Source organism: Linepithema humile, chromosome 2, assembly GCF_040581485.1.
Source record: "Linepithema humile isolate Giens D197 chromosome 2, Lhum_UNIL_v1.0, whole genome shotgun sequence".
NCBI classification, from domain to species: domain Eukaryota; kingdom Metazoa; phylum Arthropoda; class Insecta; order Hymenoptera; family Formicidae; genus Linepithema; species Linepithema humile.
In genome coordinates, this window is record NC_090129.1 from 29255396 (window position 1) to 29282144 (window position 26749).

The 26749-nt window shown below is 40.0% G+C and overlaps 1 protein-coding gene across 4 annotated transcripts in view; it reads left to right on the forward strand.

Moving 5' to 3' along the window:
• Positions 1 to 26749, forward strand: part of Cad99C (cadherin-99C) — a 98895-nt gene that overhangs the window by 45243 nt on the left and 26903 nt on the right. For 2 of the 4 annotated variants that reach the window (XM_067349141.1, XM_067349146.1), the window contains exons 1-5: positions 14104 to 14157; positions 18508 to 18583; positions 22267 to 22332; positions 23891 to 24069; positions 26100 to 26222. In XM_067349141.1, coding sequence (XP_067205242.1) covers positions 14119 to 14157; positions 18508 to 18583; positions 22267 to 22332; positions 23891 to 24069; positions 26100 to 26222 — 483 coding nt within the window. In that variant the 5' untranslated portion in view covers positions 14104 to 14118. Of the gene's footprint in view, positions 1 to 14103; positions 14158 to 18507; positions 18584 to 22266; positions 22333 to 23890; positions 24070 to 26099; positions 26223 to 26749 lie in introns of those variants that run through there. The other 2 variants (XM_012373487.2, XM_067349142.1) reach the window with 1 other exon arrangement.

Below are 26749 nucleotides of genomic sequence, written 5' to 3' on the forward strand. Positions count from 1 at the left end.
TTCAAATGGGAAGTGTTTAAAATTGACAAAAATTCATGCGCTCAGGCACATCGTGTATTGGTCAGCTTTGAACACTTCATAATTAAAAATTACTGTAATCTCGACATTTTGACTGTAAATATGACTTTAGGAATCTGCTATCAACGGATGTTGCTATTCGTCTAAAATACCCTGTATATAGTAATTTGCATATTTTATTTTTGTCACCGGAGTGCAGTATGGTGCGAATGTCAGCGAACAGTTAACTAACTGTCTTGCTGTAAGGATCTACTGCTCACTAAAGAAAATACCCGAGAGATTTCAATTTCACAAAGCTGCAGGCTTTGCAGGCTAAAACTTTTTCGAAGAGATTCTTCAACCGTCGCTAAGAATAGAAACGATTCCCCAAGATATCTCTTCAAAATCTTTTTGAATCGCAAGAAGGACACTATAGGAGTCCTACGGCCAGGACCGTCACGAAGCACCGTGCTGAGGTCGACGTCAGGAGTGGCCTCGTCACTCCTGACAGTCGCACTCGCACTCGCAGCACTTAAACCGAACGTTTACGACTCACCGCGCCACGGTCTCTTCGTTGTTTGAACAGGGCGAAAGGAGAATCCTCTCGCACACGCCTTTCAACCAGCGTTACGCGTCGGACAAAGAAACTCGCTGAGTGAGAAGTCACGAAATCTCTTCTTTTATAATCCCTAAGTTAAACCGCTAGCTTTGTTCGATAGAAACAAAAGATACCGCAGGGGGTGCGTCCTTTTCCTCTCGCCCCCAACATTCCTTTGCTCGCCGAACAAATTCGTCCTTCAAAGATCGGCTGTTCTCAGCTCGTTGTTAGCAGCTAAATGCAGCTATGCAGTTGAAAGATTGAAACAATATTTTCCTTTCTTAGTTGGCAATTGTTCGAAGTCAAAAGTTTATGCTGTTAAATTTATTCATTTACATTCCGAGTCAAGTGTGAATTATTAATTAGTTAAAACATGCAAAGCGTGATTTATCCGCTTTCCAATCACGAAACTGCGGAGGAACTCACAATTTCTTTATTTTATTTCGGAATAAAGACGCGAACATATCCGGCGACCGATCCTATTAGCGTATCTCGACATTCGTAACCGTGTTTAATGCACCCCACTCCACCGGATGATAAATTAACGATGGCATTTGCTTATTCACTCGAGTACATCGCGTGTTAAGTTCTGCTCCGCGTAGAACGCGTTAAAAATACGAATGAAAGAAAGAGCGAGAGAAAGACAGAGAGGGAGATATAATAGTCGCGCCCATCGGAAAGCACGGCGATGTTGCGCTCAAGCGAATTGTATGTACGCTTCGTTACACTTATTTACGACGCTAAGTACACATAAATAATGCGGATATAAGTGTACCCGTTTCGTGCTCGGGCGCTCGGGTGCATAAATCGTCGATACCGCGGGATATGCTCCGACGTCGATACGGAGGGATAGGAGTCAATTTCGCAGTCGGGAAAATATTTCGCGCGCGTACGCAGAGACTCTCTTCGCAAATATCCTTCCGCGAAGAGAAGTGTGTCGTTCGCACGTCGTAACAGTGAACTTGAGGTGTTTAACGAGTAACGTGGGCGACAATTGTTGCTCAATCTACACAGGTGTAATGCGATACGCGACGTCTGTCGATTTAAGTCAATAATGCAATATTCAAGCAATGCATTTTTCACGGTTTTACTCGGATAACTTTCTTGTAATGCGATGATTCAGAAAAGAGGAATATCCAACTAAGAGCTCTTTTTATCGATTTGTGTTTTTCTTAAAAAAAAATATTAAAGTAAAACTATTACTCTCCCCTAAAATGTTTTTCGAAGTTTAGTTTACATATCGTCAATATATCACGCAACTAATTTTCAATTATATTAAATCATAATTTTTTATATAGATCAAATGTCACAAAGGAATGTAGAGCTTTCCAACCAATTTCTCGCGATGTCTGATTCATCGAATCTTTATCCACTCGATGGTGAAAACAATAGGAGAGAATTCACTACTGCGACTACTACAAGTCTGTTAATGCGTTTCCGTGTAATGTACGACAGTATCCTTCGAACTTGCGCGACTTACCGAGAATATTGATTTATATCGACGGAGACACGCGGCTCGCCGTACATGTCATCGAACGTGCCGTAGATCACAGGTAGCAGCGTATCGGTCGGGCTCTGAACCATCAGTCCGTGTCGTGGGCGATAGAACTTGCTCAACTTCGCGAACAGGTGTGTTCTACAAGCCTGAAGGAGCGTGACTGCGTGATCAGAAACGGGTTGAGCGAACGAGAAACCCACACGCGATTAGGATTACGCTACTCGGGTCAAAGAATGTTCTATTTTGCGATTAAGGTTCGATTTGATTTTTTTTTTACGAAACAGACCGCTAAACCGTACATTTATCCCTCTTTTAAAATATTTTAAACATTTTTTGCAAAATAAAAAATTGTAATATACTGTCGATTGCGTTGTCTTCCTCTTTATTGTTAAGAGAAAGAAATAATTTGGGAAATCGGAAATACGTATTTAGCTGCAGTCCCGAAATGGCGAAAGGATTCTATTTGGACACTGCGCTACGTTGTTGTCCGATTCGATTAAGGTCAGAAGTGTTCTCATGCGGTTTGAAAATCGATTGCGTATCAGCGTTGGCGTTGTTTCCGAGAAGACGATTACGACGATGTCGAAATGCATGGCGGCGCGCCAATTTCGCCACTCATACGGGAATTCCGCTGGCGCGAAAAGTTGGCGAGTTCTGGAATTTCGACAAAGCGCGGCGAATGTGTTGAATGAAAAGTCCGATATGGGTTAATGACAGCTATCAGTTGTTAGACTAACGCTAATTATATATAACGTAATACGGCCAATTACGACGCGGAATGTCTACAGCCGGCGGGGAACAACGGAGATTGAACGCAAAGGTCAAAGGATCTAATCACGTTCTCCAACTCATTGTTTCGCGTTTGTGAAGCGAAAGGCTTTGCCAATCAATAGCCGAAAAAGAGGATAAGTTTCAGGTCGAGGGATGATCAACAATGATGATGTTACGCAATAATCTCGACGAGGAAATTTGAACACGGCGAAGTGGAATTCGGTTGATTTTTCCGATCCACTTTTATCCGCGGATGTTCAATTTCTGGCTATTCAATAGTTTCGCATATCGATGCGCGACCCGATAAACAAGTTGTTTTCTCCGCATTCTGATCAGTTCGTCGGCATGCGAGGCGAAAGCCGCCGATCTCTGCGAGTCTCACGATAGCCAAGAGTGGCATAAAATCGCGATAGGTTTCTCGGAATCGGTTTTGACGCATATATATATATATATATATATATCGTTGCCGCTCAGGTGCCTAAGCGTCTGAATGAAATTGCAAGGCAAGTATCCAAGAGAACCTGTTGGCCAGGATTGCGAAGGAAACAACAGTGTATGCGGCTCGCGGGTGTATTTTTGCGGGACTATACAACGGACAATATATGGGCGAACAAGTCGATAAAAAGACGCGGGGTGGGCCCTCGAATTCCAATATCATCGGCGGAGGCACACACTCGAGCTTGTCAAATATTTTCCTTATTATTACCCGCCAGCTATCTCTATTTTTACGCTTTCTCATGGCAATAATTTGATGGTGAGTCTCACGTTTTTTGTACAAATAATCATAATTACGGTTGATCACTCTATTAGTCTTACGTATTTATATTTAAATGTTTCTCAGCAATTTTACGCTTTCCCTCGAACTTTTAAAAGTTGGAAAGCTTTTTTTTTACAGAAAGTTGAATGATTGAAGAAAATTACATGGTTGTTGATAAAAAAATTAATGATAAATAGGTATACGAATCGATATTTTTTTTTAGAGTGAAGAAATTTTAATTGAAAACACCTGGGAATATTTGCCAGTATAAATTTGCATATAAGTGACACGTCGATTAAACGAAGTTATCACCGTGACGAGCGATATGCGTATTAACATCTCATCGTCGTTTCTAGACTGGGTCTGCGGAAATTCCAGCGCGGAGTCGAGCACGCGCTAGTTAATTCCGATCATGCCGACGGCGATGCTAAGAAGCGTGCGCGGAATAATGCGAATATTACAACACGTCGTTCTCGTGTCCAATGTCTTGCGGCCGATATACAAGTCTCGAATGAAAACCCGAAACGGAGGGAGTATCTTTGCTATGCGCGCGCCGGCGGGAATCGCAGCGACGAGCATTTTTATTCGCATAAAACAGGTCGCGGAACCGGATCGCGTTTATTTTTCCTTCATTCATAGGGCTGCGTTACAATAAACGATGTTACCTGAATCCTTGCATGCTACACTTCGTTTTTGTACGGTGAAAGACGGAGCCGTGTTTTTGCTATTAGTGCGGTATAAAATAATCTCGAATGATTTTGTGAATTCTATGCATGCGTTTCCCGGTCGAAATAATCTCTGCGAACTTTATTAATCTATTATCTATTAATCAAAGAGTCCTAATTTTCAGTGAAAGGATAATTTATAAGCGTACAGCGTGCGCAAAAATAAATTTATAAAAATAAGATCTTCAAATTTAATATTATTTTTTCTGAATATTTTAATATAAAAATATTAATTATATCAGCGTTTCAATAAAAACGAAATCTTCCTCGATCTGATTTTATTGTTGGACAAATCGTTTTCTCGGTAAAGCGTTCAATTACCAAAGGCTTTGAAATAGAAAACGCAGAGGCTTATATAGGAGTATTTGGGATGGTGGTTCATATAATAGGGAATCTAAAACGTCGCGATGTGGTAACTTCAATAGGAAGAACGTAACACGGGCTGTTGAACAAGAGGGTGAATATACAGTACGATACGCTGAGGGACAGTTGAACAAAGCGGCGAACTCAAAGCTGAATCGCAGGGACATCGTGGAGATCATTATTGTATGAAGCGGAGATGAGACCACCTGGTAGTAGATCACCCGGCATGTAATCGCACACAGATTACTCTCACTGCATCATGCATACATGTGTGGGTGCCCCACTGACTCTGTAACCCCGAGCGATGTATTTGATGCGAGTGTGCGATATTTGAACATGTGGTATTCCGCATAGAGATGTGTGTATACGCTTTGTGGCTATTACTTTGTACATGTGTACTGGAGAATATTGCTTGATAGAGAAATCGACCAGGAAAATGAGGAAACGATCTAAACCCAATATTGATGTATGTTATTAGTGTAAGACAGAAATTATTAATTACCGATCGAAGCTATTTTTTGCTCTAACATTTTAACAACTTTTTCCACCTCAGACTTTTGCTCCTGCCAGGCAGTGTAACGTTTTAATTTTACGGAGCACGCAATTCATCTTTGGCGGGACTTTCGTTTATCTAATCTTTAAAAAAGAAAGCGTTTAAAATAATTTGAATGTTGTTAACAATTAGTAGATATATCAGAACGATTAAAGCGTGGAAGTGGAAAGTACTTGAAAGAATAGTTCTTAATTTATGTATAAAAAATAAACATTCTGATTTCAAAATTTGCTCATTTTCTCCAATTTAGCTATCAAACTGGTCAGTTCATTCAAACTTGCGTGTGTAATTATATTTATGCACTCCATGACTAAACACTTTTCTAAAGAATAATAAATTTATCTTTGATGTCTTTAAATCACGCACCTGTCCTAAACAGATATCGAGAGAAAGCGCGAAACAGCGGATCCTCGACATGTTTTCAATAGAGAATAAACTGGCAAACAATAAGTTATGCTTGGATCGATATACGAGCCAATGAATCATTATTCTCGAGTTTCTCGTTTCGTTTCGCGCGCATGCGCGAAAGCGAAGCTGCCAATTCGGTAGAAGATAAGGCTAAAAAAAAAGAGTTAGTTTGCTTTCTGTGGCCCACCTGTTGGTGACTGCTGCACATTTCAGTCACTCGAAATAGCTGCGCTCGTAGCCGAGTCAACTGACTTAAACAAGAGCACTAACTCCCGTTTTGATTTTCTGCGTATTTCGTCACCAAGAATGATTTATTTGCATAAAATGTTATTTATCCATCATTTTCAAAATTTTATCGTTAATGAAATCTTGCGCGATATTATGTTATTAAATTAACCAAGGATAAAAATGAAATTAATTAAATGTAGGAAAAAATTATACACTTGAAAGCAATATGCTGTTGATAAGTTTAACGGAATGCATTTCAGGCAAATGGAAGAGCAAAGATCACGCTCAGATACTTGAATTCTGCGTTTACGTCCTGCATGTAACGGACACTGTCTGCTACGTTCCACGATACGGTAGCCACACCTTTTGCCCCCTATCTCTTCTCTGCTTTACGCGCAGTAACTCCGAGATAATCCGTTCCCGTTTCTTGTACACCGTCTTGCGAATGAATCTTCAAAGTTTGCCGGAGGAATCCTCCGGAGCGAATAAGATAAAACGGCCGATAAAACATCTCGCGACCGCATTCCTCAAAACAAATCTACATGACGTTTATATATTTCTATTTCGCCGATTAAACGGTATAATCGGCAGAAAATTCAATTCGCCGTCGCGAAACCGCACACGACGGCATCAATTTTCCGCGTACAATTCCGCTCCGTTGTGTTCGGCATCAAGACCCGACAGGGGCTTCTTGTGCGGCGGTGTTGTCTTTACTGCGTCCGGCAAACGCGGAAATGAAGGAGCCGTATAACTAGATTGGAAAATGATTCGATTCCTCGACATCGTGCGAGTGTTTTTCGCGCGCGGTCCGCTACCGCTCCGCGCGATGTTACGCTCGCGGGAGACTCGAAGCAATGCGGGTTCGACCAGTTCAATCCTGTCCTCTTTGATCGGTCGTCCCGCCACGCGTCGTGTATCGGCGTAAATTGGACAACGTCGGGAGTTACTGGACGAGTCGAAGCAGAGGTAATTGCGCATCCGTCGGATGTTCGCCGCAGACGAACGGTCGCGCCTCATCGTAAACAGTACACTCGCGCGTATAATAGCCGCGGTTCTTTATATTCCCGCACTTATCACGCTCGCCATCGAACGCCGATGTCTACTTCTCCATTATATCGCCCGTATTTCCTTGTTCGTCTCAGAGATGTTAGCCCTCCGCTACTCAAAGCTACACGAGCGACCGAATAGATCTTCAGGCCAGCGCTTCCTTACATTTATCTCGCAAACAGTGCTTGGTGATGTAGCCGGTAACAATGTGGAGCGTCATTTCATACTTATGTAATTGGACAACTGATTCCGCCGTTTCAGATTTTATAACGACTATTTGCAACGGTGAAAGCGAACGGTGAATCGTTCTTTCGCAATAAATTATCTAAATATGTAAAATTAAAATTGTGTAGGCGTCTTAAGCCGAAAATCTTACTGACGAACGAGATATTTTCCTGTGAGTCGCGTTTCTATCGAAAAGGTATCGCGATGAGCCAGCAATGTGAGGATAGGAGCGTGATTTTAGAGCGAAACGGAAAAAGCGAAGGATTGTTTAATTTGTAACCGTAAGAAGTGAGCCAATTAGAATTGGATTTGCAAATTCGCGTTTGGCTATATCAGAACTGTAATAATTTTGAATAAATTTCGTGTTCCACTTGTGATTGTATTTATCTGATGAGAAGTTGTATTATTATCGCCGATAACCAAGATCCCTGCAATTGTGAAAATTTCTATTGACCCAGATTGCTGTTGCAATCACAAGTGTCTGAGGAAATAAAGAAACATTTGTAAATAATACTACAACCGTGGTAATTGTAACCGTTTATGTGAGACACCACCTCGATATTAGAGAATCAACCTGAATAATAAAAAAAGATTTCTCAAAGAAAAACAAAAGACGGCCCTGTTGCGTTCGCGAGCGGAAAAACGCACGCGGATCACGGCGGGAATCGGATCAGATTGCGCATATCGCTAATCCGCATCTGTATGCGTGAAACGGTCGCTGCGATTGAGAACGAGGCATTGTTCTTCGGAACAAGAGTGATCGCGGGGAGATCGGTACCGTGGTCTTAAACAGTCCCACGTCTGCCGTATACAAGAAGGCGTGCGAGGGAGAGGAGGAGGGGGAGGGGGATATACGATGGGATTTACGCTTCGGCTAATTTCATATAACGCGGCATGGCCTAATTAACAGTGCACGTTGCACCGACGGCAGTAACCAGTCGTCCGACTAACGAGCTTGTACTTCGCCTTGCCTCCAGACGCGTAACCAGAAGCGACCATGTTGTCGCAGCGACTTGTCCGGCCCGGCCGTGTGTGCAAGTATCTCCGATTCGCGAACGTTTAGCGTTTGAGAGAACATGGCGTGTTCAAGGGCGTCGCATAATACCATGTGAAAGTACTCGCGTGTATAAGATGATGTTGCGCGAAGGTCTCCTCTACGGGGAGGATGTTGCTTATGCGAAATCTCAGCGTGTCACGGAATACCTGACATTAACATTTATGATAGATTCTATGATAAACGTCGATCCAATCTTAAAAGAAAAAAAAAAAAAAACAACTAAATTTCTTAATAAGTAATATTTAGTATTTCATAAGCGATTTGGAATTAATTTTTATCAACGCAATCAGCGAATCGCTAAATTTCTTTATGATCATTTTTAATCGCAGAATTTTTTAAATAGGTTACACAATTTAATTCTTGCAAAGAAGATTTTTTAGCGTGTGTCGTTGCGTAAATTTTGCTCCGAGTTAAAGTCTAAAAACTTTTGCGCATGCACACTATTTATGAATGAACACGGCGTACATACTCACTGTGTGAGCTTACGTAAGCTTACGTTACAGCTCGGTTGACCGGCAATAGTAATTTTTTATCACTACATGCACTTTGCGAGTATATGACCGCCCCGTTGGGGAGCTTGAATTATTTACCGTCATTAAAATTAAAGTAAGAGAATACAGTGTTATATATTTTGTTAAAGTTTACTTCTCTTAGATATATAAAACATGATTCCCGTTTAGAGTTTCATTGACTTAGTTGTTGGTTTTGTCGAGTGATTGCAAACAAAATAATAGAATGTGGGACGTGCACCCTTCTTTTCGCTATGCTTGACCGCATATTTACTGTTATTCATTGTTGCAAAGTCATCTGCAATTTCTGTGCGAATCCCGCAGGAACGCGAATTTCATGACAACTCAACCATTTGTTACTGCAAGAAGTCGGATCTCACAGTTTAACTCGATAAACGACAACGAGTTCAAAGAGCGAGCTTCTCAGTTCTAATTATTAAACTTTGTTAATATTATGGTAAATTCGTACTTTAAGCTGGTATGTGTAAGTAAACCAGTGCAAAACAAAAGCAGCTGCGTTGTAATTTAGCTTACCGAATAATACAGAGTGTTTCATGGCAAGCTGTTAAAACTAATTAGTCATTTTTTAAACATAGAAAAGAAACAAAGTAAAATACCTTTTTAACATTTTGCAGTTTTATTTATACATAAACTAAAGACAACATTTTTATCATCAAATAAATATTTATAAAAAAATGACAAATATCATTGATTTTAACATATTTTCTAAGTGCGCACCGTTAGAATTATAACAAAAATCAAGTCGTTTTCGGAAATTGTAATTGTAACTGTAATTTATGTTACATATAATTTCCAAAAGCTTAATTTTTGTTATAATTCTGAGGTGCGCACTTTAAAAATATATACCGTTAAAATTAGTGAAGTTTGGCACTTTTTTATAAACGTTTACTTAATAATACAAATATATCCGATTGCTTTTAGTTTATTTATAAATTAAAAACTGCAAAATGTGCTTCTGTTAGAAGATATTTTACCTTTCGTATTCCCTACGCGAGTTTAAAATGATAGTTTAACAGTTTCAGCAATTTCCCATGAGACATTCTGCATATCGTAATAACCATATATTAAAACAAAAAAAAAAAAATTTGAAAATAATATCGCGATTGTTAAAATCTTGCGAATAGATGGTCGACGTGGTCGGTGATTGTCAAATGCTAATATCTTATTATTTATACATCGCATTATTTTACATCGATAGGGTGATGAAAAAAATTCAGTGCAAATAAGCAAAAGTTTAATAAAAATCTGCAGTTTCTCAAGCATGAACGAATCAGATTTAAAGAAATGTTGGAATGGTACTGTCAAGCAACTGAAGGAGGGAAGTTATTTGCTTAGCTTCTTACTATCGCTTATAGATTATTTCCTCTCTCTAAACGGCCGTTCCGTTATTCCGCGACGTCTTCCTTCTATAAATGAGTTTTTGCCCAGGATGCTCCACAAAGCACGAGTTCACGTCTTAGGGCGATGTTTTCTTCTCAATAATGCGAATGCCAGTTTTGATGAATAAATGGGCTCTTTCGATAGCTTGGGTTATTCTATCTGCCAGCTGTGCACTGAGAAAGGCGCATAATGCGGAATAACGCAACATCACGTAGAGTGCAGATCAAATACTTCTTGGCACTCCATTTTCTTTTCTCTCTTACGGTGGTTACCGATCTATCAGATAATGATACAGCTCCGCACATAATCTCTGATCCGAGTAGCAAGAAAGTAATACCTTGCTGACCGAGAAATTATACGTTCCTCGATCGTCGGGTTAAACAATTCAAGTGTATACGATTTGTCTTGAGATTTGTACGATTTCCGGATACAATCATTATTAAATTCAGCGAAACGCTATATCCAATATTTTGATTTCTCACAACATTAGCAATGTATAAACCATCGATTTTAGGTAAAATTAAATTGGATGCTTAAAATTGCTCATATTCAAATCGCAATTATGCCGCGATTAAAATTTTGTTCCGCGTCTCGAGTAATTGGACCGAGCCTTTCATTTTCACCGTAAGGCTCAATTATACCGGGAACGCGTCGTTTACACGTCTGCCCCCTGCGCGGCATTTGGTTCTAAAGTTACAATTAGTCGCTATCGCTATTCGCGGCCGCAATTAATCACGCCCGAGCCATTCTACCGGCCGAAACGGTTTCACCGCGTGCTTCAATCGCGATCACGATGAACAAAGTTACGCGGAAGACGCCGCGAACGCGGCAGTGCATCGAGCTAGAAAGTCACGTTAAGTCCCCCGTATTATTGCGACCAGCCATGCAACGCGACTCGCACGGCAGGCACGCCGGACGCGATTCCTCCCCGGGATTCCAGCGGGATTACAACGCGAAACGTCGGCGCCCGGTAAATCATTCGGGTTCAGCTGTTGCGCTCGTAAAGCAACGTGTCTCTCTCGGCGCGATGCGCCCCGTTCATCGCCGCCGGTCACTCTTGCACGGTCTCCACGCTAGGCTGACCAAGCCGGTTGTTATCACTAAACCGAGACTTCCGCCCCACCGCCCCGGTCACTCGGTCACTAACGAACCTTGCCGCCGCATTGCCGCAGCGCATTCATCCGAAATTATTTCTCGACGCAACTACGCTAATCTTAACACGATTACATAAAAATGTTATCTAAAAAATATCTTAGATTCGCGATACTTTTTCACTTTTTCAATCTGCGATCTTTTTCATGTATTTGAGAGATTTTTTTTCAATAAGAATTCCAAGATACAAACATCTTTTGCCAGTAATTTTGCCGGTCATGAAAAATCAAATGTATTATAATCGAGACAAAAGTTGATCGGCGGCCGATATTAATTGTTCGCATCTATCTATTTACCGTTGCTATTATTACTACAATTTTTACATTCGACGAAATGCAGATGAACTTTCCCCTAGAAGTATTATTAATAACACCCTTCCGGATCTCGCCCGGATGGATGATGAGCACCGACACGACGTAAAATTGCGCTCTCCTCGTTTCATTGATAAATGATGTCGACAGACACTAATTGAGAGTGATCCGCATCTTTTGCTCTCTTCGCTGGTGGGAATCCCATAAATCACTGGCGCTGATTTAATTACGATCCGCGAAGCCACGCTATAATTACAGAAAAGCTTTACAATGATCGTAGATCATCGATCGGTATCTACACCTGTTTCATCCTCCATAGCGCTTCCTTCTTAGCCTGTTATTCATTGCATTAATTATCGCGCATAAAACATTTTATTCGCTCTTGATATGATGATTAATCTATCTTGTTCAGTGTTGAATTAAAAAATCTATCCGTGATGATTGGATAATACGTAATTTGATGGATCATTTTTAGCTCGTCATGTTTCAGGTCAGAAAATTTGGTCTCGTCGGTGCTAATGATACACGCAGAGCTTCTCATCTAGCTTCTCTAAATAAGTTTATTTATGTGAAACATTATCTATCCGAGATTCTGTTCAAGCGTACTAAACATTTCCTGATCCCGTGGGATCGGTACGGTTTTAGCATCATGAGAGAGTGAAAGGTGCACGGAATTTCGTTTTTCTAACCCGGCTTGTTGGTTGCTGAAAAGAAACGAGTGAGGTGGAATGCGCGGTTTTGTATCGCTACACGTATCTGATAGAGCCAGATTGGCCGACTAGAATTTGCGGAAATGTCGAGAGCGATAAGTGGCGCGCGCGAGATTTCGCTTTCGGACTCGCGCCCGCCGATATTCCCCTTTTCTCCTTGTTTTTTGTCCTTTTTTTTTTTCTTCAGCACGAGTATGTGTTCGCGCACGTCTGCGCGCGAGCGTTCCCCGAGGCTCGGAGGTTCCTTGAGACGCGCGGCACCGAGCAAGCGGGACTTTATAAATTGTAGGCGGTGGCTGCGCGATCTTATCCGCATCTCGATCGCGGCTGCCGATTCCCCGGTCGGCGGCGGGACAGCTCTCAAAGCGTCCAAGTCGCATTATAATGAGCAATAAATAATCAGGGGTGTCTCTTCCACTCGGCCGTCCCGCCGGCCATTCATCCCCGTGATGCGTCCCGCATCGAAGAATCGATAGAGCAATCTTGCGGATTCCAAGAGATCTCGAGGAAAACGGGATATCTAGCTAGACTCGAGAGACGCGAGAGATTAACGATTTATTTATATTCAGAACTGTGTCTCGTAACGCTCAACGTCTATTTGCGCTAATTGCGCGAAGAAAAATTTATACGGACAATTAAAGTATTACATTCGAATATTTCGCGATAAATTATGAGTATTCTACGAGCTCCGCGGCACCTTTCTTAATTAATTGCATCGCGGCACGCGTAAGTCGGCCATTATCTCATCGCGGAGCTCGGAAACGTGGGATAGAAAATAAAGAGAGGTATCCCCGCACGCTCATAGCGATACAGCGGTGTGTATCAACGAACGTAGTTTATTAACTTGGCCGCTTTTAATAGCGGCACAAAGCGATGCGTCTCGGCGAGCGGCCACGCACTCCGCTTAGAGATACGACATTCGTGCGCAATAATCCACGTCGGACGATAAGTGCAGGCTGTCTGCTTCTCCGTGCTGTGGACACCGTTTTAATTCAGAAATACCGCACCCCTGGAGCCGGCTTGTACACACCGCGTCCTCGCTGGCGACCGTTCTTTATATCTGGGGATTAACAATGAAAAATGTTCCGTTCGTACCCGCGCGAGAGCAAAAACAACGTATCATTTTCGTCTCTTTCGCTTTCATGGGCGACGTTTTCGTTTCTCGGAATCGATATAAGAAACCGGTTCGAATTTATTTTTATTTGCGTGCACATTATTGTACAGTGAAGTTATAAAGATAATACGAAATATATTTCTGTCCCTATAAAAAGATCCGTGAGACGTATGCTAGTAATAATGAATATATCTCCAAGCTGTACGTAAGTAAAAGTTATTCAAAGTACAAAAAGTAAAATAAAATAAAATGAGAATTTTGAATAATAATATTTAAAATCAAATAAAGTGACATTCATACTTTAATTTAATTGATTTGCTAATGTTATTAATATTTCACAAGCTAACAATTGGCTTCTATGTAAGAAATTACACACTCTTTCGAGAAGAAGATTAATCTAACAATAAGAGAAAAACAGATAAGCGAAATTATTAATTTTAATTCGCGGGGCAAGTGAATGAAAATATATAGCTTGTCTTTTCTTCAATCTTTGTTAGCGTAAAAATGTCAGTTAATTTCGTAACTTCCTCTTCCTTTGACTCTTAATTCTTGCTTAAGGCAAATATATTCAAAACGGAAGAAGGATCGTACAGCTCGGAGGCTCGGTCGACCGTTCGATGCCGAAGGGACAGGTGCATCCTCACTACGGCGTAACAGACTCACATATGCATCCTGTACACCCAGTTAGAGTGATATGTTAGCCACAAGGGCCAATATCTGTAGTCAGAGCACGGTAAGTCGTTTGCGTTACAGAGCTTTGTGCGGTCACTGCACCGTCGGTCTAATGACTGTCTCGTAAAGCGGACAACCCATTGCATTTACATCGTCTCGACGCGCAACACAATGCTGCGTAATTGGCGGTCACCGCTCACTAACTAGTTTGGCGCTAGTTTGCACCAGATATCGAGAAATCTCGTGAAAATCTATTAAGGGTATACAGTTCGGAGAGAGTTCGTTGATTTTCACGAAGTCTGAGGAATGCCGTTCGCAACATTGCAACGATTTTAATGTAATAATCAAACTATGAAAAACAAGAATCTGTAAAACATTTACGTTAAAATGAGTGCTTTTTATTCCATTTTTAAATGCAATTTGAATCAATTACTGGAATAATACCAAATTTCTCGATAATTTTCTCAAGGCGTACTTAAATAGTTATGCAAGACTTATGTAATGTGCCGTATCAATCGAAGCTAGAAATTAACGTTCCCGTCGTATGTTACCGTTGCTGCATTTATGCATACGTACAGCGTCAAGACACACGACACCTCAGAATCGACCACCGGTGTTTCACAACGTCCTACCGTGAGTACTGCTTTACTTCCGACTTAGATAGCGCCGGACTGAGACACGACTATACTTTCGCGATTAATAAGGCTGATAGCGGAAAGTGAAGTAATTCAGCTGTTGTGGAAAATACACGACGGGCAAGCGTCAGTGTGCAGTTCCCGAGTAGCACTGACTTGGGCAACATATTTCCGGGAACATTATTACCTTAGATTAATGTACACATGTTCATTTGACAAGTACTTTTTACGCTACTTAACGGCTAATTTAAAGTCGTAAAGATAGTGAAATTATTCCTTCTAGAATTGAAGTATAGTTTTAAGTATGTACATTATGATTTACACTGTTTGCAAAGAAATCGACGCATTTCTCCATCCAGTAAAATTTTGCATATACTATGTTGATCACAATAAAACAAGAATCGTTTATTTTAGAATATTTTATCAAGTCAAATTTCGTGAAATTAAAATTATTTTATCAAGATGTCGATTTTTTTATTAAACAGTGTTGTTAACTTTTTTATATTTCTGTACTTAAGATTGAGTTTGATATGAACTTTCATTGGATAATTTGCGAATTAAAATTAATTGTATACTTCGAAAGAAGAACAAAATTCACATTGCACGACGAATATAAACTTACATAAGTATAGATATTTTCGTATAATCTTCATAAAATATTTAAGATTTAATGTTCTTGATTATTGTGTAAAAAAAGAAATGTTACAAGTAATAGTAAACGTGATAGGGCGTATATTTAATCGAATTACGTGATATTACGATCACGTCGTTGTATTTAAATGGAAACTTTGTATTTAGCGATTATCATCAAGGAAATCGAAACAATAGAACTTATAGAGCGCGAATCGTAATTAATGTGCTGCATAATCCAAATTAATGTCTGTCAAGTATAGTTCGATCTTGATGTAGAGCCCGATACACCCAAGTCTCTTAGATAAAAAAGTAAATGGGGCACGGAATGAGACACGAGTAAGAGTCTTGTCTCGATGGAAACTTTCCTTCGTTTCCTCGCGTGACCCGACTTGCTTCGAAGAGATCGCTCGCTTCTTTAGATTTAACGGCACGTAAGCACAATGGCTATCGACATGTTCCGCTTCTAGTTTCCTAGAAGAAAGTGATTTGTCCCTCTCTTGCAATAAATTTTTCTTTTTAGAACTCTGCGCGGACAAATTTTCTTTCAAATTTTTCCAAAAAATTAAATCCCGAGTGTTGTATGCGGATCGCACGAAGTGTTATTATTTCTAAATATGCTGTGGATAATTTATCTTTGCACATAATATTAATTGGAATTATCGCTCATCACAGTTACGGTAGATTTAACACGTTTAGCAAATTCACCAACGCTCCAGTAATTTACTTCAAACACGGCTCTCATGACGTAACGTGTAACACATCGATCGTTCTGCCAGATAATTCTAATCAGATAAAAAGCTATTCGGCGATAAATTCGGGAACTGTAGTCAATAATTGATACCCGCACCCGAGCTGCTCCGTAACGTATTTTCAACGCCACTTAGGCATCGGTAAATCATAGGAAAGTGAATTGCGCCCGGTTATCTTGTCTCGTCCATCAATGCGTTACGGCTTCCGCCACGATGTTAATTATCTAATTCACAAGAAATACAGCAGACCGGCGGAATTTCCGCTTTAAAGCGGCCTATCGCGCAACGAAACACTGTTGAGCTACCGCGCGTCGTAAGAAGAGGCGCATCCCTCGCGAAACCAAGATCAAAGCGCCAAATTATCGAAAGAAGGGTGGTTTCGCCGTGAAGTCTGCTGTAAGCCGCGAATGGAACGCACCTCTACTTATCCCGGTACGGTGAATGGAGTTGCTGCTCGTTACATCAATTACGGCATCCACTTTGAGTCGCGGGACGGTCGATCGTGCAGCCGCTCTCGATCGCTGTTGCGTCGCAACGTAATTCGAAAGGAAACTTTAGTGGTCGCGAGAGAAAAAGTTTGGTGAATGGTTCGTCGCGACGAACCACTTGTATATGGGATCGATAAATATTTGCCTTTCTTGCTACCGTGCGTACTTTCTAGTATTTATATAGAAACCAGAAATCGCTTTTAGTCGGAAAAATCTCTTGGCGATCTCAAGTTGAATATTTTCTAGCAAGAACATATTAATCATCGGGTTTCAATTTTAATTTGCTCCAATTTATAACGCCTTGTAATTGTGTTTGCGTCTTTTTCTACAGGAAAATTATAACTGTAAAATTATAATAAAGGTGAAAGCCGTAGGAAAAAACGGTCTAACATGAGATTAAAAAGGCGAGTGCGTGATTGTTGTCATGGGAGACTTTTGTGAACGCGAGACACGAACGACCCTCTAGACGATAGTCTAATTTGAGTGCGAGGTGACTACACTATCTAGCTGGAACACGCGAGGTCTCTGCCATGCGGAAACCGCAGAGCCTTGTTCAATCTTCCATATCTCGATTTTCGATTTTTCTCCATTAGGTTCGCTCGGAATCATAAACGCGCGCGCTATCTTTCTTACGTCATGTTACCAGGTATCTAACAACTGCCTCGACAGAAAAGTATCGGAATAGCTTAAAATCCAGACTGTTATCAATATTCAGCTTGCAGTGCTTCGTGAAAAATATTTCGAATAATTTATCACCGATAAGGAGGAAGATGCGGCTTATTCCTCGCGAAACCGCGGCATCACGGCCGATTGTCTTGCAATTCCCGTAACGAACGTTCCCGGTTCGCGCGGATCTTTATACGCGAGGACGGCGCGTCTCTCTTGCAGACCATGGAGAAGAGGAGGCATTGTACTTTACGCGCACTGATGAGAACCGCCGCCGCCGCCGCCGCGCGCGCGCGCGCGTGTTCAGGTGAGAAACGCCGGCGGGGCCCGAGAGCGCGACGTGGGCCCGGAGATCACGCGAGGCCGATAACATTGTTTCCCTTCGTTCGGCATTTTATTCGCGCTGGCAGCACGGCCTTATTACATACGCGGCGCATCGACGGCGCATTAGCATAAGACCTCACAGAGCCGCCCGCGCTATCGATCCTGCCTCCCGCATGGGATTCTCCCGGCGAGTCTTCGCACGCGAGAGAGGATGCGCCCCTGTTTCAGGCTCCTGGCCGCGTTCTAGTGCGTCATCCCGTCAAGGTTCCCCCCCGACCGAATTTCGGAATTTGCATATCGCGTGCCGTGTGCCAAACTTCAGCGAGCATCATCGCGTAAACATAAATCATAAGTATGTTAATTTTGAAGACACGTCTAAATTATCATATATATTTGAAAAATAAGCAAGTTAAAATCTTCTCTTGTATTCTGATTTTTCAAATTATTCACGTAAACATGGCTGAGAACAAGGTGAAAGAAAAAGAAAAAAAATTCAAATTTGACTAATTGCAAAAGCAATTTTCAAATATATGTTTAAAGTTAGCAAATTATACACCGCGTGTTTGAAGAGTGACAAGTGACTATTTGTCGTCACATCTGTGCTCAGGCAAATCACAATATGCGATGAAGTACACTGAGCCAGGCACGAGCTCCTTGCGGAAAGTCTCGTGCTTCACGATGTTTCAGCAAAGTAGCTACTTAAAGCCGCTGAAGATCTCCGTGAATAATAGCGGTTAAGAGACTGGCTTATGAATATCATGGCTTCGACGAATAGATCCCGGCAAACGTGCGACCGATCACGCGCGAATCTCTTTGCGGTCTCACAATTACTACAATTTGACCAGCTGTATGCGCATTATAATTTATATTAATAATATTTCGATTAAAATTATTAATTGCGATTTTCTTTTCGCAGGCGAAAATCACGACCTGCTGGTTCTGGTGTCTGTTGTGCGTGCTTTTACAACTTCAGGATGTCCACTCGAAAGTTGGTGAGTAATTAATTGCTTATTTTCCATTCTTGCTAAAATTATCTTGATAACATAATTAAACGCTATCATTAAAAATTCTTCTAAAAAAAATATTAATTAAAAAGCCAGGCTTTTTAGCGGACAATAGAGAGTATAAATAAAACGAGTATGACTCGCGCGTAAAAGTCACGGTTGATCCGCGTGGCTTCCCACACGCGTAAATCCACCTCAGCTGATTGCCAATTACTTACGTCATGGCTGATAGCTGAGCCGTGTTTTATCGTTGTCGTCGGGCATAAACGCGTCTATGCGGATCCACGGCACGCGCGGAGGTGTGAGTTCTCTTCTGGCTTTTACCGTCGACCCGCGGATCGTTGCGCATTATGCACTGCCTATGAAACAAGTGCGCTTTAGGAAAGTTCGTTATCCACGCTTTTCCACGGACGATTTTACCATCATTATATAATTAACATTTTACATAACTCTCGTTTTTGGTTAACTAATTTCGTTCGTCTTGCGATTGTAAAGCGAACGATACGAAATGCGTCGCGTCCTCTAATTTTACAAAACGAATAATACTAAATGCGTCTTTTTGTCTCTCGTAAGCGAATAATAAATAATAATAAATGCGTCTTTGACGTTTCACGGAGATTCACTCTGCGCGGGATCGATAAGCTCGGCGCAAGCCGTGGCGAGCGCAATGAATAGCCACGTACAGACAGAGAGGAGGTGTATACCGCGAGAGAATGGTGTATAGATGGTTTAGCGGGTCGGGGATAAAACGTACATTCCAACGCGATAATTCGCGTGTGCCTAGACGGCGAGATATAGGTGCGGTTCTGGCGGTATTTTAAGGTGAGAGTTTAAACGGAGAAACGTGATTCATCGAGGACCAGAGACGGTGCTTTACGTGCGTTCGACAACGCACTTACTAATTAACGAGCAAACTGTTTTCTACACTTCTTTGCATGAAAAAAAAAAAAAACATCTGTCTGCGATCGAATAATAGGTCTGTTCTTTTCAACCATAGCTCCTTGCACATTCTGTGTAAAATGCTGCGTAATGCTGTGTAATATTCGCGCCTTGATGAGAAATTTTTTTCATCTAACTGTCATTTTATTATTCTATTTGAAGCGGCTATTAACTTCCGCTTTGGTTTACGCTACCGATTGTTCCTTATGTAAGAAGATACACGTGCGGTCTTTGTGGAAATCCAGATGGTGCGAAACTTTTTCCGATACGCGCGTACAGCGGAATACAATTTTCTCTATAATGGATTTCGTGTTGAAAACTTCTCGACGGAGGCACCGCCTGTGTGACTCAGTATCGATTCCCACGACACCAAGGGAGCTTTTGATCGTAGTACACGTATAAACTACTTTACAACCGCACACCATTAATGGCACGCTGTCAGATTCTAAGATATTTTTATCAATCGATATTACACGCATTCATGTGACTTATGCGACTACCTACAAGAGTTTCGGCCGATGTTCGAATAATCACGAGTCTAGCTCGCGTGTATCGCTTGAATCGTAAAAATCGGCCCGTAAGAGAACACCATCGACAAATCATGCGAGATCACGAACTGCGCCGAAGGTAGTATTTCGACGATCGAGCAAAGATCAGCTTCGCACTTTCGTAAAACAACACGAGGCATTCGGGTGCATTGTCGGAGCGCGGATGGTAAATATGGGTCGCGATCGGCACGACGGATCGTTCGTTTCTGCGCTTTCTAATGCGACGACCACTTTCCATGCGAAGAAATGATCGGGGTTCGCCAGTAGTGGCCCGCTGTCCCGGGAGATTTACGCGAGGAGCTTTACGAGGGCTCGGCAGGGAATGTTGCGCGTGGCTGGCCGGACGATGACAAATGCTCGCGCGGAAATCGCGCGATTTCGCAATATGACGGACGACGATATGCGCGGAACGTGCGATATTGAGCGAAGGGATTGTGCGAATTGGATTATCCGAGTTCTAGATCCCGGTTAATTAAATTGATTTATTATAATTGATAGCGGAGTGGCAGTGATACATTGCACGTAAATAATTGGAGCGAAATAAAGCTGACAAGAGTTTCACACAAAAGTGTAATTATTAAATACTAATTAACTTGATACTATAAATATGGATTCTGCAATGAAAATACGATTTGAATAATTATTGGCCTTCGTGTGTTATTAATCGTTTATATGTTTTCATCACTTTCGACGAGTTTCATGTATCGGTATAATTTTCATACGCAATTCAATATGTTAATTATGATATTTGTTTTACGAATAAGCAGATTTTCTCGTCCCACTTCTTAGAAGTTCAATGAAAGTCTTGTACGGACGTGATGTTTAGCGCCAAGTGGGTAAAGCGTACGGGAAAGGTAAATGTCGTGTAGCAATGTACCCATGTACGGATAGTTTCTTTCAATAGGGAGGTGCATCTTCTCTCGGGACCATTAATGCACTGTACGACGTTAACCTTTCGCGGAAAGATCGCAGCCGGCGGGCACGCGCACTTTCCTTCGCGGTCGTCCTACCTTTTGTGTTCCTGTCCCGAGGATCTCGCACGCGACCTCGACATCAAACGAGAACACCGATAGCACCGAGAACCGCGTCATGATTTATTAAGGAAGCTGCCGGAGAGATGCGATAGAGAAAACCCAGTTGTCGTTCGTATTTTTCCCCGATAAAATAAATAAGTGAAATCTCTATCGTTTCGTCCGACCCGTTCGAGAGAGGGAAAAACTTTTCACTACGTTTTCGAGAAGGTTTACTGAGCAATACGGACCGATGCAAAATAGTGTGAAATGGAGAAAACGCGCAATGCATACAATGATACAATATTTATTTTATTATAGAAAATAACAATTTATTTTCAGAAATAATTCTGCTTTGAAATAAAATTAACGCAAAACTATTCCAAAGAAATTCCAGCTGTTTAACCGCTATTACAAGAATATCAAATCAGAAAAGGATGTTGAGTCAGAAGGTGCGTTTAAAACGGAGAACTATCACGTTACGCGGTAAATCATCGGTAACATAATGAACTCACGTGTACGCTGATAATGGCAGCATATCGGTAATTAGACTCTCGTGTTCGTTAGCGTGCAATTCGATTAATTCATCCAACTGCCAGGGCGACGCAAGAAAAATCGGTCGTCGACCGGTCTCTTTCATAACAGCTGGTGTACACGTCAGGACGTGCAATGCCCGTAATCTTACCGCCTAACGCGAGCGTTTTGCGCGTCACGTTTCCGGTTAAGGGGATTTCTCGCACCTGCTGAGAGAGCGCGGGCGTTCTAGCCGGTTCCGAGAATAAATAAAACACGAAAGTCGCATGTCAGGTGCGATTTTTACAGCGTATCATAAAGTTGCACGAACTTTACGAATAAAATCTTTAAACAATTTGGAATATGTATGAAGAGTAAATGCTCCAGCGGTTGGAGATTAAAAGTTGATTTGCAATATTCAAGATAAAATTTTGTCTATCGTAATATAATATTTTTCTAATTAAGAAATATTATATTAAAATTATATCAAAATTATATCATTTACCTATAAAATACGTAAAGTGAATAAAAATTAATATTCCCGAATGTAATAAAATCGCTTAAAATAACAGATTAAAATTAAATTCAACGATATTAAAATATAATAATTATATCAATAAAAATTATATCATTATAAATTTTGCATGTTCTTTTATTTCAGGTTTATGTGAAGTGGAGTCGGGACAATCGAACATCATTCTTGATATGGAGGAAAGCAGAGGAAATGGTAAGCATATTTTGTTTATATAAATATAAATATAGAGAATATAGCAATGTAGAAATAGAATATAAAGGTAAATTGAGTTTATAATGTTTATCCGTTTTTTTCTTTTGCATTTATATCTGTAAAATTGAACTGTTCTTCAAAAGTATCAGCTACATATATTATAGGTATCTAAAAAAAAAATATATATATAAGTTATAAAATACAATGGATTCTCGTATAACGCGGGTTCGTATAACACGGATTCGTGTAACACGATAGAAAAATTGTGGCAGTGCTCTTACAACACGGTAAAACAGGCTCGTATAACACGGCAAATAAGTTTGCCTACATTTTCACATTCGAATGGAAACTATCGCGTGAAATCTTTTTCCGATTTTGTTTTATTTATAACGCCTTGGAAAAGTAACAAGAATAAATCTTTGAAAATGCAAAAAGATACACTTTTGAACAACAAAAATAAGAGAGATAAAACAAATGCTTTTCAAGCGATGAAATAGCACAGCCAACATTCAGAAGAAAATGTTGGAACTTACATTTTTTATAAATATGTTTTCGTATGCATACGTAATCTATATATGTAACCTATCCGTATTAATCCATACATGTGACTCGTATAACACGGATTTATATAACACGGAACGTACACTGAGAAAAATGTCCTGTTCGATTCAACAAACTGTCTGTTTGATTTTGGATGAAACAGACAGATTTGACAGGCGAGCTTGTAACCAAGCAGACTGTTGAAACTACCAGAATTTGTCTCTTTCGTCCAAAATTGAACAGATGATTTGTTGAATCAAACATTTTTCTCAATGTATCCCCCGCGTTGTACGGAGATTTACTGTATATGAGTGTATAAAATATGTAAATATGAAAGATACATTAGATAATTAACAAAATTCTTATGGTTTTGTTGATAAACTTATCAAGAAACCGCGCAGATTTGGTTGATTACCTGATAAAAGCACTAAATACATATTAAGCTAAAATTGAGTATAAATAGAGAATTGATATTTATGAAATTCAAGGAACGGAATTGGAAAGCGTGACGATGTCGATTCTATTTCAAGAGATGATATTAAATAGCATGATAGGAAACTTAATTAGTTCAGTCAAAGGAAGATAATTACAATACCGGAGATTGATGTGTAAGTGTGACGAAAATAGGATGTTAGAAGGAGATATTTGAGTAATAGAACAGCCAATACGTTGTAATTAAACTTTCACTAATGAGATATTACCTAAGATCGACATCGGCTCTGTCGAAGATGGCATTCATTATACGAGAATGAAGATGAATTGATGTGTACACGAGGAAATTGTATTATACAAATAATAAAACTTCGAAACGGCATTTCATATGTGTTTCATAACGGATTAACAATTTCTCATTGTCATATTGTATCATTGTTCGCTTGACCGAAAACAAATAATCGTGAATATTATCAGATTGAAAAACTCATTTCATACATTTCCAGTTTATTGAAGGTTGTGTGCTCTAGATATCAAAGATCGGTGGCCACGACAGTAATCGCATTCGTCGCTTTTTCTTTTTCAGGGATCGATCAGAAGACCGTGCCGGAAGAGCTTCCGGTGACCGGCGATCCTTATAACGAAACGATGCTGGAACTAATCTTCCTCGTAAAAGCGCCGATTTTTAAATTGAACGGCAAGAAATTGCAGCTCCTCAAACCACTAGACAGAGACAATGAAAATCTGTCGCATCTGGTTTTCCAGGTAAGAGATATCAATTAATTTTTGAAAAAGGATTGCCAATAAATTAAAGCCGAAAGGACTCAGAAAACGGGGACGCTAACATTAGAAACTGTTGCGCGCGTTGTTTTAATAGGAATACTATCGGCGCATTTTGCGCGCCAACGCAATTTCTAAGCGCTCACCTATATTTTACAAGACGCCAGTCCTGGAAGATTGAGATCACTCATACTGTCCGGACTTAATGCGTTTCTCCACACTTGTACAACGCACGGCTTGAATAATCTGTGGGCGCGTCATACGCGTACAAAACGACGGCATTTATCACAGCGCTAATCGCGTACGTTTTTTTTTTGTGTTTCGCACGTGAGATTGCTTTCGAATGTACACGTAAGAAATTGGAAGAGCATCCATCGCTCAGATGATAATTCACAGCACGCGCGACTCCGCGGCTATCAATCTATATTCCTTCCTAAGCGTCGTCCGCGCGAGAAAGTTTACGGAGCGATTACCGTCGCGACCCAAACTATGAAATCATTTAGCCACTTTCTACGATAAAATCACCGAAAGACTACCGCGATATAAATTACTCCCTTGAAAATCACTGCCGTCGAAATGTGAATAATCAATAATAAGCGCGTGCCATCGCGGAAACTCTCGCTGTACGCGGAAATTCAATCTTCTGCCTTAATTTACGCCGCTCGATTATTATACTTTACGATAATTATTTCTTTACTCATTTTGGTCTCAAAACTTTCGCCCGTTCTCTGAACACCGTTGATTAAAAATCGATTCGTAAAATAATGTAAATGGAACTTTTGTGTATAAACAGAATATTTTTAAGCGAAAAGTAAATAGAAGATATATATCACAATAAATAAACAACAAAATAATATGGAACAGAGGTAATAATAAATAAAAAGCTGTGCTATCATTATTTCTCTCAACTTAATTATAAATATAAAAAGACAATCCGGGTGTCAATATTTTTTGAGTTAGAAGATATTTACGCTGCAGATAAAAAAAATCGTATTCGTCTCCTTTCAAGTGAATTCTTTTGTATTATTCATAAAATAAACCTTTTAACTTTTAAACTATTTCACAACTACTGCGCTCTTAAAATGATGCTATCACTTTTTCTACACAAGAAACTTCTTCCGCTTCTCGGAAAAGGATCTTGTTGCCTGCTAACAGAGTGTTTTTTTCATTATCATCAATAAACTGCAAATTTATTGTCAAAGCAAGAGTTGGAAGTTTGTTGATGCAAAGAATTGTAGAAAACGTAAAACTTGCAGAAAGAATTGTTGAAAACCCTACATTCGGTAATATAATTTTACTTTTATAAATTTTACGTCGAAAAAATGAAGACTATTCTAAAAAAATTATACGACTTTAATATGTTCGCTGTGTTATATTCTCTTTGATAATTCGTTCCGCATTCGCCGACGCATATGTGCCGTGCCTTATGACACTATCGTACAAGGAATGTGAAAGGTCTAGAGCACCGCATCGAACACTTCAAGAGTTCATACGAATAGAATGAACTGATAATATCTAATGAGATCGAGAAATGCGGTATAGAAATAGAGGTAAATTCGATTGCTGCAGGAATGCGGGGCGCGCTTCGAATTCAGGGAAACCTAGCTACGCGGAGAGATTAACGGAGCTTGGAATAAATTAATCCGACGACCGAAGCTAATTAATTATTGCGTTGCTTCAACCGAAGGATACCGAGAGCGCGGTCGATTTAATAAAATTATCGCAGATATAAATGTTCTAATGATAGTTTTACTCGTTTTATCGTTCCAGATATAAAAATTTATTGACTTTCGATATTGACGAAAGATTACACTCGATTTGATTTACTGATAATTGATATAATTATATGTTGATTATTATCTTATTTTATCGCAGTAATATCAATTATTATATAATATGTTTGTTATTAAGTTTCCTTTTTATTACTAAACGGCATTTAGCGTTAACTTAAATCTGCAGATGTAGTCAAATTTTTATACTTATTTTGTTTATGTTAATGTTTTTTTGTTTTCTAGCTAAGCTGTACAGTCAAGTCATCTAATAAGAAAAGAATGATCCCAATAATCGTGAGGGTCTCTGACATCAATGATAATGCGCCGAAATTCATTAATACGCCGTATGAGACCACTGTGCCAGAGGTAAGCATCTAACGTTTTGTGTCATTTTCTATTATTATATGTTAATGATCGACCGTGGTCGATCGTTCTCACCTAGTTTCGAATTCCGTGCTCGACCATTATCAATGGGACCACGAATTTCGAATTTCCGTGCTCGACCATTATCGAGACCGCGGATGCACGAGTATATTAGGAAAGATTAGGTTAGAATTGGCGCATAGCAATAATAATCGTTAGCTGCAAATGCACTTTGTTATATAAATTATTTACAATAGTTTGTTCATTTTTAATTTACACCTGTGTAAAATATTTGTCATCCATTTTTGTTTGTGATCACAAACAAAGACTTTTCCGAATATTGCTTTTCTGCACCAGTTTATATAAAATTTAATCCTGGAAAGATATAAAAATGTAAATCTTATTTAAAGAAGTAGAAAGAGGAATATAAATATATTCGACATTCATGGAGTATGCGCGTATGAATGCAATAAAAAAATGTGAATACAAAATTTTTTAGTAATTTATATTTTAAAAACTTCAATATGTTA